Source organism: Ictalurus punctatus, chromosome 18 (assembly GCF_001660625.3).
Source record: "Ictalurus punctatus breed USDA103 chromosome 18, Coco_2.0, whole genome shotgun sequence".
Classification (NCBI taxonomy): Eukaryota; Metazoa; Chordata; class Actinopteri; order Siluriformes; family Ictaluridae; genus Ictalurus; species Ictalurus punctatus.
The window spans coordinates 13,331,712-13,349,842 of record NC_030433.2 but is presented as its reverse complement, the minus strand read 5'-3'; the positions used below and the strand labels follow the sequence as shown (position 1 = coordinate 13,349,842).

The 18,131-nt window shown below is 36.9% G+C and overlaps 1 protein-coding gene and 1 long non-coding RNA gene across 3 annotated transcripts; one reads left to right on the top strand and one right to left on the bottom strand.

The window, feature by feature from the left end:
* The first annotated feature begins 576 nt into the window (after window positions 1-576).
* On the top strand, window positions 577-2,571 carry LOC108278961 (uncharacterized). 2 transcript variants are annotated; one of them, XR_001815429.3, is made up of 5 exons: window positions 577-663; window positions 739-940; window positions 1,516-1,560; window positions 1,787-1,882; window positions 2,072-2,571. It is a non-coding gene; the product is annotated as an uncharacterized LOC108278961 (long non-coding RNA). The 2 variants fall into 2 exon arrangements; XR_001815430.3 differs by lacking the exon at window positions 577-663 and having other exon boundaries at window positions 672-940; window positions 2,069-2,571.
* Window positions 2,572-7,921: 5,350 nt separating this feature from the next.
* LOC100862742 (complement factor B/C2A) lies at window positions 7,922-16,716 on the bottom strand. Its single transcript, NM_001257114.1, has 18 exons — window positions 16,603-16,716; window positions 15,530-15,730; window positions 15,257-15,442; window positions 14,973-15,146; window positions 14,767-14,853; window positions 14,524-14,657; window positions 13,944-14,091; window positions 13,196-13,327; window positions 12,995-13,075; window positions 12,552-12,689; window positions 12,275-12,384; window positions 11,717-11,843; window positions 11,140-11,287; window positions 10,783-10,859; window positions 10,447-10,553; window positions 9,033-9,165; window positions 8,747-8,793; window positions 7,922-8,611 (listed from the first exon to the last, which is right to left on the bottom strand). Exons 1-18 carry the CDS (start codon window positions 16,667-16,669, stop codon window positions 8,459-8,461), a joined length of 2,250 nt encoding a protein of 749 aa, NP_001244043.1. The 5' UTR covers window positions 16,670-16,716; the 3' UTR covers window positions 7,922-8,458.
* Between the last annotated feature and the right edge of the window lie 1,415 nt (window positions 16,717-18,131).

Genomic DNA, 18,131 nt, shown 5'->3' with positions numbered 1-18,131 from the left:
CTAGTCTCAGCAACGTTATACAGCAATAAAATGAAGTCAGCCGAGTACCTGAATGGACAGAATGACCAGGTTATCCAATAAATGGATTTTTTTTTCTTCCCTGAAAGCACAGGCATACTCCAGGATGACAATGCCAAGACCCATTGGGCTCAAATTGTGAAAGAGTGGTTCAGGGAACATGACGAATAATTTTCACTTATGAATTGGCCACCACAGCATCCTGACATTAACCCCACTGAAAATCTTTGGGTTGTGCTGGAGAAGTCTTTACAGCGTTGTTCCACTCTCCAGTCCTCAATACAAAATCTCGGCCAAAAATGTATGCTCTGGATGGAGATAAATGTCACATTGCACAAGGTTGTCGAAGCAATGTCATGATGAATGCACAATGTAATCAAAGCTAAAGGTGGTGCAACACAATTGTGTGTGCAACTTTTTTTGGGCCAGGCAGTGTATTTTTCTGAAATAAAATTATTTAAAGTACATCTTGACTCATCAAGAAACATGTGTAGTGGGGTGTGTGTCGTGGTTAAAACGTCACCCTTATTAACTACGTGGCCAATGGGCTCGCTCCCTACCACAGTACAATGGTCGTTGAGGCTTCTAAGAATGCGTCATGGTCGAAAACCTGCCCCTTTCCTTTCGTTGCTACGGACTACAGCGGTATGTGGTTTTAGCGGTGTTGCTTAGCTGTGTGATGCTAGCGTTGTCTATTTACCATGCGCTTTATTTGTCTAGTGTGACGTTGGGCTACTGAGACTGTGTGCAGGTGTGATGTGCTGCTCACAATCAGTGCGCTGTGACGTCAAGGCTCCCAGCTGTGTAGCATGGTAACTTAACGTAGCTCCGGTCGGAGCGCCAGCTGTCGTCGTCACAACTATTAAAGACGCTATCATGACTTTCGTATGTACCATCGTGAGTATCATGTCCTCGGACCACGGTAGGTAAATCGTTTAGTTCTGTTATTTGAGCTAAACTATCTTGCATGCTTTCCAAATTGAGGTTGTAATACCTGTTTGTTCTTAGGTCCTTGATTTTGCATGCGTTAAGGCGGGCTGTGTGAGACTTGCGTGAAGTTGCCCCCCACGCAAAACGTCAGCAAAATCTTTTTTTTTTTTTTTTAAATAGACATCTAATTACGGTGCGGTGACGTCACCACCCCCACACATGCTCCAAGTTCACTCCAAATAGGCTCGTTTGTTTGTGCTGATAAACGCTTCGTTTGTGCTGCTTCGGATTTGGAGATATTAAAAGAATATTTATAGGTCATTCTGGGGTCGTTTGTGCTGCTTCCGTTTATAAAATATTAGGCATTAAGTTCTATGAGCTTACGTCACCAGCCCCACACATGCTCCAAATTAACCCGAAATGGCCTCAATCGTTTGTGCCGGTTTTTGCCGACTGTCTTACTTTAACACAGTTGAAGTAACAAGGTAAAATCCAAACGACAAATCACATTAAATAGTCCCATTCACGTAATTGTTACCCATCCATTGTGCCTTTTCAACTTTTAAGGGCCACAGCGGATCACAGGATGTGTGAAACGTAACGAACTCCAAGGTAAGTGTTTTTACTTGTTACTGTATGTTATGAGTAAGTCATAATATTAACATTGTCATGAATAAATACATGCCCCATAATCTGTTTGCTGTAGCTGTTTATACATAGGCTGTGTATGTGGAAATTTAATGACTTAAATGACTCAATAAATTAAGGGAGGACGTGCATAGTATCACCATTAGCAATGGCAAGTGACCTGCTCTCCTCATGTCACCCACTCCCGTAGGTCTGTCTGTGTTTGGTCAAATGGATGCACTTCTTCCAGGTCCTCATTCTCTGCATCTGGAATGACTACACACCCTTCTGCAATTCAGGCTTTCAGGTATTTCTTGCATCTTGATATAAGGGGGGGCTCCAGAGCTATTATTGCCCTCAGCTTTGCTGAGAGCTGCAACACTAATACTGCGTAGTAGTGCTCTTCCATTGTCCATGGATTGTGACTTGAGAAGCTATGCCATTGACTTCACAAATCTTTTATTTTTATTCCCCCTCCCCCCCTTCCCTCAAGCAGTCCCACTGGCAGATCATCTTGATGCAGTGTGCAACATCAACCTGAACAAAACAAGGTGGCACTTGTTAACACTTTACCAAGTAAGACAACACTCATTGATGTAGGTCTTCAGATCAGGATGAGGAGTAAATGCCTTGACCAGAGCTCTAAGCAAAGCCAGAGAAAAGTCACTCACAACCTCTTTTGGAATTGGTGCACCTGCACGTATCCATTCTGTAAGCCAATGTGTTATTGCATTAACATCGTGTCTCTCTGACAGCATTTGCACCACTGGGACACTTGAATTCTCATCCCCTGCCAGAACACCCTGATAAGATATGGCCAGACATGCCATTAGGTCTCAGTTTCCTCACCACTGAGCCAGTTGCATCAAAACTCAGTGGGGTTAGTAGACTTCTTTGATAATGACTTGCTGAGTGACCCCAGAATGACCTTTGGAATATCCTTTTAATACCCCCTGAACCATTGCAGCACAAATTAAACTTTTTACAGCACAAACATTGCTGCTTGGTTCTTGCCTGCTGCTGTTTGGTTATGTGTTGGTTACTGTCACTGAGATCTGTTTTCTTTCATTCAACTGTGTTGTATCAGTTATGCTGATTCTTCTATAGGGTAGTGGTTTTGGTCAGCTTTGGTAAACTTGCTACTTGTAATCAGTGTGTGTGTGTGTGTGGGGGGGTGGGGGGGGTTATCTGTGGTTTTTTTGTTTTATTCTTTTGTTTGTCTGTCTTGTGTATATTGTAATTGTGTGGGGTTGTCTTCCTCCCTTGTAGGAGCTGAGTTTCCTGAGGGGGGGTTCTTTGCTGCACCTTTCAGGCTTTTGTTGTGGATAAAAATGACATGAAATAAACACGAGGGAGATTGAGTATGAGTAAAAATGTAATTTTATTGGTAATTCACAGGACGGGTGGGTGCGTAGTCTGGAGGAGAGTAAGAGGGGGAGGAAAATGGGGTGCGTCCTGGGGACATGGGGAAATCAGGGTGGGTGAAGTGAGCGGACCACTGAGAGTCGGGCGGACTGGTGGGTGAGAAGAGGGACGGATGGTCGGGGCCCGGATCGGAGAAGACAACATCATCATCCTCGGATTGGAAGCTGGAGGGGGGTTCTGGGTCTGACTGTGTAGAAGCGTCAACACGCACGTTCGTGGGGCAGATTCTGTACCGAAGAAGAGGGGGGAACCCCGGATCTCCATTCTTAGGGGGGGTGCTGCGAAGATAGTTAAGTAGCATCATGATATCAGCAGTGAGATGCACAAGCTGGTAATGAGTGTCCAGATCCAGGTCCAAACCCTGATCCAGGTCCAGTAACGGAGAGAGAGGGGACTGACGACGGGCACCGGCACCTAGACACATAGAAGCGGGATTAGGCGGATTGGAATTACGAGCAATTTAAGAGCAGTAATAGTAAAAAAAGTCAAAAAGAAATGTACGAGCTGAGGAGTGCTAAAAACACACACACTCGTACCGTCAAGGGCGGGCAGGTAGACACAACATACATACACACACATGAATAACTTTAATAGAATCTTATAGTAATAGAGAAACTCTATAAAAAACAGAATAGTAGGATATGCAGGACAGTAGAACTGTAATGATATTAAGAAGTTGGAAGTACAGTAAACCGCTTTTCAAGTAGTATAAATATATATAAACTAAAATATAGTGCAAATATGAAAATAAATTATAAATGAGAAGTACAGGAAAAAAAAGGAAAATATAACTTACTCATGATTCAGATGGTGAAGATTCTCGTCTCGCAAGGAAAGCCTTAATTTTTAGAGAACCATGAAGAAAGCCAGTTATAAGGGTGGCTGCCCCCCCCCTCGAGATAACGATAAGACCAAGGTCCCTCCCGGTTGTTTAGTCGTCTTGCTTACGTCATTTTTTTAACCTAGGGAAATGGGAATCTTGGTTTTTGAAAACCTAGGTAAAAGAGAACCCTGGTTTTTGAAAACCTAGGTAAAAGAGAACCCTGGTTTTTGAAAACCTAGGTAAATAGAAACACTGGGTTTTTGTTTCCTGGGTTGTTGGAAATGCCTGGGTTCTGATTTTATGTGTAAAGTAAAACCCCTGGTTTCAATTCTATGGGTGAGTGAAATAGGCCTTTTCTGGAAACCTATGGGTTATCTAGTGTGTAAATACAGTATAAATACTGGAGCTTAAGCTCAGGGTATGGGGGATCACTTCTGAGAATTCTCATCGGTGTGGATCTCGTGTGGTGGAATGAAACAATAAAGCTGGACCCTTGCTTCTTCTCACTCACGGCTGGTGTATTTTTTTCTATCTCCAACTGGTCTCAGAGGTAGATGTGAGTATTGGCTTCTAAGTTGAATTTTAAATGTTTTTGGGTAATAGGCTAAATTCGAGCCAACACTTTACTTAATTAAGGGTCATTATTGCTGTTTTATTTGCTGTGAATTTTGTGGGTATGATTCTGATTAGTGGGGTGCTTTTCCCTCTTTGTATAGCTGGTGCTGTCGTACTACCCTGCCCTTCATACAGGAAGCCTCAGCCCTCCTATGATTAGTGTTAACTTTCTCTTGTGACTGTTTTTTTATTTGACCAATGCCTGACTGTGATGGCTGCTTCTTTTAAAATAGTTCTTGGCCAGTCTTTAACTTCAAAATAAAATGTATTTTTATATGGAAACCTATGCCTCTTGCCTGTTCTAAGTGGAACATACTTGCATGTCCTTATTTGGGTTATTTTCCCCATTTTCTTGGGGTGTAGTAGTTCGTATATTTATGAAATGAACGAGCTGCATAGCTACACGTGTTGTAGAGTGAAACAAGCCACATGTGGCGTAGTTCTTATTTTCCCCGTTTTCTCAGGGTGGTGTAGTTGGTACAAAACGAAACAAGCCACATTGCTACACATGCATAAATTCAATCTTAATGAAATAACATTGGTTAAAGGGTCAGGTTTTACTAGGATCATATGATGAATATTGGCATTTCTATTGGTTCCTACTGAGTTCTCCACTCTTGAAGAATCAACTCAATGTTGGATGTAGAATTTGTCATGTTTCCTGGAGGCAACAGGGTACCAGAAGTCTTGCTACATGCTAAAAGGATTCAGTATAATTCATAAAACTCCTATGAGCAAACACTTTTGTATGTTGTGGTATTCCATGAGGAACACACTGTGGCTGTAAGATGAAAGTTATAGAAATTACCAATTATAAGTGGACAAGCATATCACAAACAATTTAACTCCAGAGACCCATGTTGTCTTTCTCAGGTTACTGTAAATGAGGCAACAAACAGGAAATATTTCCATGGCAGGAGTCAGCTTATAAGACATAACTTACCCTATTTAGTCACTGTTTAACAGAGATCATTGACCAACAACTCAGTGACGTTACTAATTGATTAGCAGCACTGTTTACCCCTGTGTTACAGGACAAAACAGTGAAATGGGAGAAAATCACATCCAAAATTCTATTCCAATTATAGTTGAAAACTGATGCTAGTTATGGGAAAACAAAATTATTGGAAAATAGGTTTCTAGTGAGTTTACAGTGGAAATGAGTTCTTGCTTGTATCTCTGTTCACTATATTGGTCTCCCAAAAACAAAACACCAGTTACCTATCTCTGTGGGGTATTTCCATTCTAATGCATGTAGCAATCTATTAAAGTATCCATGTAGGTGACAGAATTCAATAATGAGTGATTAACTACACTAGGCTGCATCTTTTTTTTTTTTTTTATTGAAGACAAAAGAATTTCTCTCTCGTGCTCTCTTACACACACAAAGTTTAAGTAACTACATGAACTCTCTTGATTGGACGAAGAAGGTATTTGAAGAACCCTTCAGTTGTCACATAAATTACAGCACAGCTTGTTAGGAAGCTGGGGTCAAAGTATAAGGTCAGCTGGTACCCCCGGAGCAGATGGGTTAAGGGGCTTGCTCAAGGGCCCAGCAGTAGCAGCTTGGCAGTTGTGGGGCTTGAATCCCAACCTCCTGATCAATAGCCCAAAGCTTTAACCAATGAGCTGCCCTTGTTGAGCCACTCCTGCCCATGTTGAGATACTCCTGCCTTTGGAGGTTGTGACTCAGAATTCAGAAGTCATTTTATTCTTATATATATATGTGTGTGTGTGTGTGTGTGTTATATTACTTTATTATTACTAGTTGTAGTATTATATGTATTACTATTAAAACCTGAACTTTTATGCTATCTTAAAAAGGGTCTTTTTAGGAGACTACAGTTGAACCCTGTAAGTACAAAAAATTTGAGTGGCCTGCACAGTGCCCTGACCTCAACCATAATGAACACTTTTGGGATTAACTGGAACGCTGACTGCACCCCAGATGTTCTCGCCTGACATCAGTGCCTGAGATCAGTAATCCTTAAATATGTATCATCGTTGTCTGTACAATGAATACATTATATGTATATTAAAATATGTTGTTTGGTATATTATATGTATTCCAGTACATTGTAATCCATTTTAGTTTTGTTCATTAATTCATTCATTCATCATCTCTAAGCGCTTAGGGGTGCGGTGGAGCCAGAGCCTATCCCAGGAACACTGGTTGTGAAGGGGGAGTAGACCCAAAATGGGATGCCAGTCCGTCAGAAGGCACAATGCACACACATTCACACGTTCATTACCAGCTAGGGACAATTACTGTAAGTGAAGCCAATCTACCTAATTCTATGCCTTTGGGACGTGGTAGGATACCTAGAGTAAATCCAGGCAAACACCCAGGTAGAATATGTGAAACTGTTCATGTGAACCCGAGCTCAAACTGGGGTACAATGGGGTACAATGCTATACTATTTCTTTTGTTTGCTTTATAAGAGTAAAATATCTTACAATACAAAAAAATTTTAATTTTAAAACTGGTAAATGGCTGAAGGAATTGATTTGCATGGTTCATGCATATGGTTTAGTTTGGAGATTAGTAATACAAGTTTAAAATTCACTTATGCACTCCATTTAGGTCTGATAATCTCTAGATGTGGTTCTCAATATCGGTCTTCGGTACAGTAAGCCAGTGGTTCTCAAAGTGGGGTCCATGAATAAAAAAAAAATGTTACAGAAAATCACAATTCAAAATGATGTTATTATTAAGATATCATTTATAATTTAGCTGTTATAGTTATTAAAATGTCTGGCTTTAATTGAATGAGTTTAATTCAAATCTTGATCGATCAAAAATAAATCAGCCTAAATAATATAAATAATGGCAACACATTAATCTACAGTTAAAGCGTTCTGTGACTGCAAAATGTTTGAGAAACCCTGCATTAGCATTAAGTAAAACAGCTTTTAATGTTTTCCTGCTCAAAGGCTTTTCTGGTAATCATCAAGCCCTTTATGAACTGTCTATGAAACTGTTTCCATGATGTGCCTAATCAGGGAAAACCCCATTTTATACAGGGGTCATCAACTGGTAGACTGCTGTCCCCTTTCAGACACAGCAAAGTATAACCAAGAGGGGGGAGGGGAGGGGGTATATTTGTAATGCTAACTAATTTATCACATTTGTTAGAATGTTCTTTAATTAACAGATTCATAACCAATGTCATACTGTAGGTATACTTAAATTAACATAAATTAATGAGTAACCTGACACATTCGTAATTCAGTAAGTACTTTGTTATTTGGAAATTCAAGTAACTTTTTTAAATGTAGTTTTTATACTGTCTTTGGTCATTGTTTTCTACACTGAATAAAATGGTAACGAAATTTTCTTGATGTGTACATCAGTCCCACATGAATGAATTGACTTGCAAAAACAGAGTTTGTTTTTGTACAGCCCACATATTTTGATAATGTATATGGTCAAGAAGGAGAGAGCATTCATAGTATTTTATAGACGTTTTTACATTTTACTTACTTTATTTATTAAAACTGATGACATCTCCATGAGAAAAATACACTGCTTAAAATAAAATGGAGAGAATTATGTGTTTATTCTCCCAACATTAAGCCGAAAAAGTTGTCTCTTCAGAGTTTATGGCGCTAGTCCAAAATGATAACAGGAAGCACCACTACGAATCAAAACATAACCACTTCCAACTGTCTAATTTACAGCCATAAACTAATTATGGTTATTAAAGGGCAAATGTTGTCGCCATTCAGTCATGTTGCTGATCCGGAATTTTGTAAGGATTTTCACAAATTTTAGTTGAATTCCCTTGGTTTAGATGAACACCAGGACAGGGTTCATTTTAATCACTAACTGTTCTACAGTGTTCTATTGGTAAACAGTTTTTTAAATAAGTAATTTAAAAAAAATTTGAGACGTGACATTAATAAACCTACAAAATTTTATTGTCATACTGTCCTTAATGTTGAATACTTTGATAAGAAAATCTGTAATGGCATTAAGTAGCTGTTAAGTAGATAAACAAAAAGTAACTAATTAAATGTTTACAGAAAATGTAAATAGTCCCCATCGTCCAGGTATAGTTTAAGGAAGTCTTGCACAATTGGACTGAAGAGGTTTGTGTGGAAGTCTCTGGTATCTTTAGGATCCACATTAGTAGCACATGTATCGTTCAGACCCCAGCTGATGACTCCAACCTGTTTATGATTAAGCAATATTGTTATAAAACTTTTCTCTTTTTCCAATTTGTTATATTGCTATTCTGAGCCATTTGCACTTAAATAATAAGCTAGATCAAACAGAAAATTGAAGAGGAGAGATTTAACTCTGACCTGGATCAAACGATTTGTTTCCACAAATGTAGGACCACCAGAGTCACCTGTTGAAAAATGTCATTTAAGTAAGGTCATAATTTGATAAACTGATGTGAATTCATTTTGGAATTTAAAGATACCTTATATTCATGTAAGAAAGATTCAATGTAATTAATATAAAGGGAACATGAAGAAGGATCTTCTGTTGTGCACACTAATATATTCCAAGTCCACAGTATATTTCATCTGCATATTGCAAGTTGTCCCTGAGTTGTGTGCTAATAAAAAAATCACGGCATATTACCTTTGCAAGTAACATCATCTATGTAATTTTGTGAAGGTCCACCTGTGCACAACATGTTCTCTGTAATCATCTCCTTTGCAGTTTCTGGTTTGATATTAAATATCGTTTTGGTCTGATGAATGCATTCATCTTTCTGAAGAAATGAGGAACCACAACATGACATTAGCAATCTTTTACTGTGCGGTGACATGTAAAAGTCATGATATTTGTGGCAAAATTTGAAACATGAATTAGCTTTGTATACAGTTGAGGCCAAAATGTTAAGTCAATTAGGGTATCTACTTTATTTTCATAATACTTAGTTTAAAATAATAGCTAAGGGGCAGTTTTATTTAACCTTTTATTTATTTTATCAGATTATCAGTGGGTCAAATATTTACATTTTTTTGTGTTTGCAGGCACTGACTTTTAACTGCTTGAAATTGGATCACTTGATGTAGCCCTCCCCGAGCTTCTCACAATACTTTGCTGGAATTTTTGCTCATTGTTCCTCAGGTTTTTGGGCCTTCAATATACAAATTTTCTATGGGATCCAGGTCAGGGCTTTGTGATGACCATTCCAGTACTTTCACTTTGTTGTCATTAAGCAATTTTGTTACAACATTAGAGGAATGCTTAAGATCAATCCTGTGTCTCTGCAGTCACAAGATTTTTATATTTGCATACAATTGTTGTGGTAACTTCAGTTTTTTGGGAATAGCATTTTCCCATAGTATCAGGAGCAAAAAGTCACTGGCTGTAAATGATCTAGCCCTTAAATACGGTCACAGGTGCACTCCTAATTATGACAATAGCTTCTAAAAGTCCTTACATAATTTTCTGTCAAACTATTTTAAGAGGCAGTCAACGTGGTGTATGCCAACTGTTGACCGACTGGAATTTTAATAAAGTGAATAAATATACTTTTAAAACTTACCTGTAAACAAAGTAGATGCCCCAATTGACTTGCCAAAATAAATATATGATAAAAATAAATGTGTGGAAATGTGTAAAAAAAACTGAGATTTAATATCTTTAGCCTAAGTGTAAGTTAATTTTTTGCCTCAACTATACAAAACACTGGCCCAAATATGGTGCATTTCATAATCTTAAGCAACAGCCCCTGGTATATTATTCATATAATATGAGGATTGTTCAATTATTACAACAAATATTTAAAAGGTTATTTTAAACCAAGAGAATTAAAGATAATCAGCCATATATTTTAAAATGAACAAAAAAGAACACAAATCTAGAAATGACAACAATAGCTAAAGTGAAAATGTTGGTCACTGTAATCTTGTAATCGCCTGAAAATAAAATGTATAGGCCCACATCCTCCATTACCAAATATCTTCCATTTTTTAAATCTCTTACAGTTAAAACATTACATACCATCTTTGTAAATTTCAGACATGCATAACTACGTATTTACCTGTTGCCCCTGTCTGATTAGGACAGTCTTTTTTGGCTTTTTGCTATTTTCAACTTTATGTTCTATGAAATGTGCCGTCACAAGATCACTGTTCAACAGAACTTCCTCTGTAAGAGAACAAATGGAAAATTAATATTGACCTGCAGTTGCCTAAAGTGATTAAGTGATATGTTGACTGCAATGCCTGTTTACACTTCCATGCATTTTCTTCATAATACATCGTTATATAGACCTGGTTTATTTAAGCTTTTCTGCCTGTCTCTAAATGTATAATATACAGTATGTACATCAGCAAGAATAGTGGTGCACTGAAAGATTAAAGGGTTTTTAACTCACTTTGTTTTTCACATGTAACACTGGCAGGCAGTTGTAGAGCCCCATTTGTCTCCTGAGTGCAGGGAATACAGATAGTTCTAGCATACACAGAGAAAAAGGAGTTATGCGAACTGTAGTCTCTTAACCTTAAGAGTTATATTTGATAAAATGCTGTGTATTTTTTTTACATTTATTTGTAATACTGCGTGCATCATAGTCTCTCGCATAAGTCTCTGTCATAAGAGTCAGCTGTTAAATTTCTGTAAGTCGATTAAATAAGTTGTTTAGGAGTTGTGTGTGTTTATTTCTCATTTTCAAGGATTAATGGGTGAAATTGCCTTTATCCAATAAGATGCTGGATTAGCATAAACTCCTCACCTGATGTCAGGACTGACTTTCACACCTTTCTTTAATTCAATGAGAGCCACATCATATTCATAATACTCTGGTATTCCCAGGTTCCTCTTCTTAGTGGTATTGTATTCAGGATGAAGTAAGTACCTCTTCACCGCTAGTAATCCAGTATCTAATCAGAAAAAAAAGAAACAATTACTGAACATTACATAGTTCTTCTATATTCATCCAATTCTCTTGAAAAGCACTATATGTGTGAAAGCCAGGGAAACCCTTAATATGGTATGTTTGCCACTTTCTACAATATATAGTTCTGACAACTACAGGCATTACTGTCCTGAAATATGATATTCTTTTGCATCTTATCTCAACCACAAGGAAGTTTTAGTATTAAAGTCTAGTCACCCCAAATTATGAAAATGGAGAAAACAATATTTAAAGTTTCCATTCAGTCTGTGGAGCAAAAACATTACAGATATATTATATTTATGCTTTCTTAAAGTGAGGTGTCAAGCCAGAACCTGATTTGCCAGAATTCAGGTATAGTGACATGTGACAAGTTTTCCCAGACCACCATATATGTGTTAGCTGTGTATGATACCTTTAGCATCGGTTGCCACAAGTCCAATTCTTTCAGGATCATCGTTAAACCTGAAGCAATGGGCAGCAGTTAGAATAAACTTGGGAGAGACTAATGATCCTATACAGTTTGCTGTGCCACCCTCATGCTGTTAAGAACAGAAAAATAAGAATCATTCTTACATTTTTTCAGCTATGATATCATTATAAATGTAGTGATGCCAAGATATAAAAGACTGACAACAACTGAACTGCAAACCATTGATGCTAAGACATTTATGTTTATTATAAGACAATAATCAGTAATTTGCTGCAGCAAATTAGAACACATCATTAAAAATATCTTGATAGCAGTTATGTGATAGGGGAGAGCTGGCTAATGAGGGGGAAATGGCAGGTGACCATTTTGGGGAGAAAATGGGTGGGGTGGTGTGTGTGTGTGTGTGTGTGTATGTGTATGTATATGTATGTGTATATGTATGTGTGTGTATGTATGTGTGTGTATATATATATATATATATATATATATATATATATATATATATATATATATATATACACACACACACACAAATCTTACAGTTATAGATATCTTTATCAGCCAGGGGTATGTGAGGCGCAGGCTTGCTCTACTCTCAGGGTCACTGTAGTCTTTGTAGAGTCCACATAGAGACACACTAGTGCCCTCATCTAAGGAGACACACACACACACACACACTCTGACGCACACTACTTAAAAAACTTAAAAATATAATGACTCTGGATCAAATTCACAGATAGAAAGAGCTGAGGGGGAAAAAACATCATGTACATTTAGCTAATTTCAGATACCAATAAGTAAAAAAAAATTTTAATACCAATCATTTCATCTAATGTCTCTCCAACTTTGTCCATGTCTGGAAGTATGAAAAAATACTTCTCGTTATTTCTTTTTGTCACCCACTCATCAATTATCTCTTTCTCAACATCTTGACCAACTCCAAATGCATAAAGATCTGTAACATAATCATGTGTGTATTAGAATACATATATAGAATTTCAATTGCTTATATTTTTATCAAGGTCGCCTATTGATATTTAACTTTAAAAATACATTTAGCTGCCTCTTGGTCCAGGTTACTGCTCATGTATGAAGAAGAAGAAGCCAATACAAAAATTCTACTTTGCGACTTGAATTAAATAATATCAGGATTGGATATAGCAGGAAAGATCAGAGATGACAAATTTGCTTATTTTGGTCATGTACATATCTTTACTATTAGTATAAATGAATCTTAATAAATATTTATGTTTTACTCACCAAGATATTGCTCCTGATTTTTTACTTTTTGCTTAATTTCGTCAATAACAGATTTGGGGCTTCCTCCCATATTGGCTATACCTGTATAGATAGTGAAATATGGAGCACTGTAAATAATAATAATATTAATAATAATAATAATGAATGTGGACTGTAAGACTGAATGATCGTGGAATGTTCTTACAAAGATAGGATAAATACCATCAGTAAACATGATTATGACGTGCTGTGTCATGTCAAAGGCTGTCTCATTTTGCTCCTTCTCAAAACTCATGCTCCTTAGTATAGCATCATAAGCTTTGCGAATGTTGGTTCCTGTTTTCTGTCCTTTCGCTGCCGATTTTAAACAAACATCATATTAAACGAGGATGACACAGTACACAATTTTCAAGTTGTTGTTTGTTTGTTTTTGCAATGAATAAAAAAAATCACTTAATGATTAACAAATTACTTACATACTTGCAAAAAATTGGTAACACTTCATTTGGTTATTTGTCTATAGACTGTCATAAAGTAGCCTTCTTAACAACATGTCACATAATGTTTATCTGTCTGTTACAATGTATCAATGAGTCCACATGAACTGAATTTGAAATTGTGATAGGACCAGGGATGAATTGGTACTACACATTAAAAGCTATATACTGGATCATCCAAATAAAGTAAAGAGCAAAGAGACAAGTTAAAAATTTATAGATCATCTACTAAACAACAAGCAACCATAAACTGTTGACATATAGTTAAGGATTTGTTAATAGGCTGGTTTATGACAGTACTATTTATATAGAGGATGCATTAGATTGATTATTAAATAATGAATGTAAACTAATTAGAACTATCTTCATTTAGTTTAAATTTAGGCTCAGAGCAAACTCCATCCATTTAAAGACCATGTATGTGAGACGCATTACACAGATTTTTAGTAATACTTCTCCAGGTCAAAACTCACCATCATATTTGTAATCCTCTAGCAATGTAAGAAGGTTCTTTAACCTTGTTTCAGGACCCTTCTTGTAATCAGTAATACTAACAATTTTTGTCACATCCGTGGCAAAAATTAGGAGTTCATAATTTGGATTGACCTCATAATAGCTTATCTGTTGAAAAATTAAAAAATATTAAATAAAAGAGCAGTCAAGATCAAACACTGAGGTACAGACATTCAGACCTGGAATGGTCTGATATTGAGCCATACAGTATAAAATGTGACTATTAGTAGATCACAAGGTGCTTTAAAACATAAAATCACAGGCGCAGAGTTGATTATTTGAATAATGGGATCTGGGCTTCACAGTTTGCAGACATTTCCTTACCATTTATTATCCAGTTGGAGAGAAGTGATAGAAAATTGCAGCAAAAATATTGGCACAGTAATACTATACTGAGTAAAAAATAAATAATTCATAAAACAAATATTAAAAAATAAACACTGATCTCTTTTCATTATGCACCAATACCATTTAAAAATACTTTTAAATTATACTCTTAACTCCATCTCAATTGTTAAAACCTCTTTTATTCTAATATACCTTTGTTATGAGCTTCTTAATGACCTCCTTTGCTTTATTAAAATCATTTTCATCAATGCTGTCAGATGCGTCCAGGGCAATGTAGATGTCAAGTTTTCCTTCCTGCGTCAAACGTATTTTCTTTCCTTCTTTACCTGGAATTTTTAAAATTAACTTCTATTTATTACTCAGAATAAAACCAAGTTATTTACAGTCACTTACTAAAATGGAAATGAAATTGTGACTTGTGGAGTCTTACTGTACCTGATTCCTCATGCAGAGTTAGAGTAGTCTTTAGAGAACTGCCGAAAGCCTCTGCTACTTCTTCAGGAGTGTCGTATGTAAAATCAGCTAAAATTAAGAAAAGAGGACTATATCCAAATACCACCAAGCTGACATCAGGCAAATGAAACATGATCCCTGTATTACAGTATTTCTATGCTGTAGAACTTTCGAGTGAGAATGCTCACCATAGCACTCCGGCTCTTTCCCTGACCACTGGCCACCATCTTGACACACACGCTCTTTGGAACCTATTAGTTTTAGATTCTTAGCACAGGTATAGGTAACTTTGTCATCAATGTTGAAAATGTGACCACCTCTGCTGGCACCAGGTGGAGTGCCAGGATCTGGGCAGTGATCAGCTGTGGGATGGGTATATATTATTACAAGATCTGGTTGTCATTTTTGTAATGATTTCATCAGAACTGTATAATGTATTAATTAATTAATAGTGATAAAGCTCATTGCTTACTGTTACGACTACAAATTGGTGTGCCACCACTCCACTTCCCATTGGCCTGACACACACGGGTGGCAGATCCTCGAAATGTGTAATCAGAATGACACCTATAGGTGGTTGTGTCATTCACGTAGTACACTGGTTTATAAGGTTGCACAACTCCATTCTCCAGAACAATTGGATAAGGACATGTGACCTCTGAAAGAGTCAGAAAGATACTAATGCAACTGTGTGTAAAGGACAATTTGGTGAAGGTGGGCTGTTGCAGAATGGTTTGTTACTTACTCTTGCATACTGGAAGCTTTGTGCCGGGTATAGGATCCCACTGGCCTCCGTCACATTTACGACTTTTTATAGGATGTGGATAAAAACCCTCTCTGCAGATGTATCTCAGTATACTACCATCATTATGCAACTTGGAGAGGGTGTATCTTCCCCCACTGATACTCAGATTACTGTCAGAGCACTGAGATAAAGACGGAGCACCTACAGAGGAACAGACAATTGGGTCTAATACGTGATTGGAAGATACTCAAAAAAAAAACGTGTGTTTTGATTAATTTTTCTATATGTAAAATTCAGGCTTCGAAAGAGGTTTAATCTGACATGGCTCAACAACAAAGTAAATTTTAGTAAAGGTAAGCAGGGCAGTACGGTATTTATAGACCATTTTACATTTTTGTACTATTCTTTATTATACATTTAGATACTTTTATTTCACTACAATTAAAAGAACTCAACTCTTTTTTTAACCTCCTTTTATATGTCAACTAGTTTACAAATGTTCAATATTTGTAAACTAGTTGCAGTAAACATAGAGAAATCCATCTATAATTCATTTCTGATTGTAATTTTTAAAGTAGTAATTTTTAAAGATTACTTATACTGTAGACTGAATATCTCTACTCACTTTAATTTTTAATGTTTATCTCCTTTAGTGTAAATATTTGTATATGTTATTCCAAGTAAACTTTTGAGTGCTGGACAATAACATTTCCTTAAGTTACAACCCCAATTCCACAAAAGTTTGGACGCTGTGTAAAATGTAAATACATGTAAATAAAAACAGAATGCAATGATTTGCAAATCTCAAACGCATATGTTATTCACAATAGAACATAGAAAACATCAAATGTTTAAACTGAGTAGATGTACCACTTTAAGAAAAAAATAAGGTAATTTTGAATTTCGTGGCCACAACACATCTCAAAAAAGTACGGACGGGGAAACAAAAGGCTGGAAAAATAAGTGTAATATATGATGAATAGAATATATTTGCCCATCTAGAAGGGAATGGGTGTAAATATAAAATAAGCATGAAAACACTCAGATTGTAAAGACAGACTCAATAAACGTACCATCTAGAAAGGAGCAATGGCTGAAAATCACCAAAAGGAATGAACTCCACAGAAGCACAGACTGCATGTTGCCGTTTCAACCTTATTGTAAATGAGATGAAAAATAAGGAACTAGCAGTAACTAGTTTACTTATAACTTATAAAGCGAGGCTAGATGAGTCATTTGGAGGGTGGAACAAATATCATGTGGTCACTGTTTAACCTTAAGTCAAATAAAGAGGGTCGTTGGCCAACAATGTATAAAGTGATCATTAGTATTTTTTTCCCAAATCATGTCAGGGAGCAAAATGCTTTGGAAAGTGGTATGACTGAGGTGCAACACAGCAAATAAAACTTCAATGAAAATAAAAAACTTTCAGAAAATTTGTATTTTATATTACAAGGCAGGGCACTTCCCACCAGACCTTCCCTGGGGGCACAACATGTCTTCTAAAAAATGACAGGTTGCGCTGAGGTTTTGGAGCATTGGGAGTCTAAGGACTGTCACTGAATATCAGGGGTGGAAAATACTTGAGTAATTGAACTTACATACTATACTTTAGTTACTATATTTTTGGTGTATTTACCTGAGTATTATTAATTCCATTAGACAACAAAAAATGAGGTGTCTACTTTGCCTCCCTAAATGGCCTGAACTCCATCCAATTTTAAAAAGTGTATTGAGATAACTTTTACTAATTTGCTAACATTAACTATGTTTAACTTAAGTTAGCCTGTTTTCTTTGCTAATACCAGGTTCGACAAGCATCAATTCCAGTAAGTATAAAATAAATTAACTAAGCAGCAATTCAAATTGTAGCTAATGGTAAATATTGAGGGTGCACAGTGGCTTAGTGGTTAGTACATTTGCCTCACACCTCCAGGGTCAGGGGTTCGAGTCCCATCGTGGCCCTGTGTGTGTGGAGTTTGCATGTTCTCCCCATGCTGCGGGGGTTTCCTCTGGGTACTCCGGTGTCCTCCCCCAGTCCAAAGTCATGCATGGTAGGCTGATTCGCATGTCTAAAGTGTCTGTAGTGTATTTATGGGTGTGTGAGGGTGTACCCCACCTTGTGCCCGATGCTCACTGGGATAGCCTCCAGGTTCCCCATGACCCTGAAAAGGATAAGCAGTATAGAAGATGGATGGATGGTTGGTAAATATTGGTTATTTACAGGATATTTTACTTCAGATTAATTCTTTAGCAAATTACAGTGTGTTAGTCAGAGCAAGTGTGTATAAGTGTATAATTGGCCTTATGTTTAATTAAGGTAGTCCTCGTCATAAAACATGACTGGCTCAGATAGTAAGCAGGTGAAAATTAAGTCATACCTATAATAAAATGTAGAGCAGTATGGGTATTGTCATAAACCTATACTCCTCAAAACATGTCTCGTGATGGCTATTCCCAATGCAGCCCCATTTTTAGGGGCTTTTTACAGATTACAGATCTCAGACAAAGTTGTCACAATTTGATGAGAATTACTGTGGCTTACAGGATCTTATATAAGACTTTATTGTGGGTGGATATGTAAACAAACCTTAAATGTGAC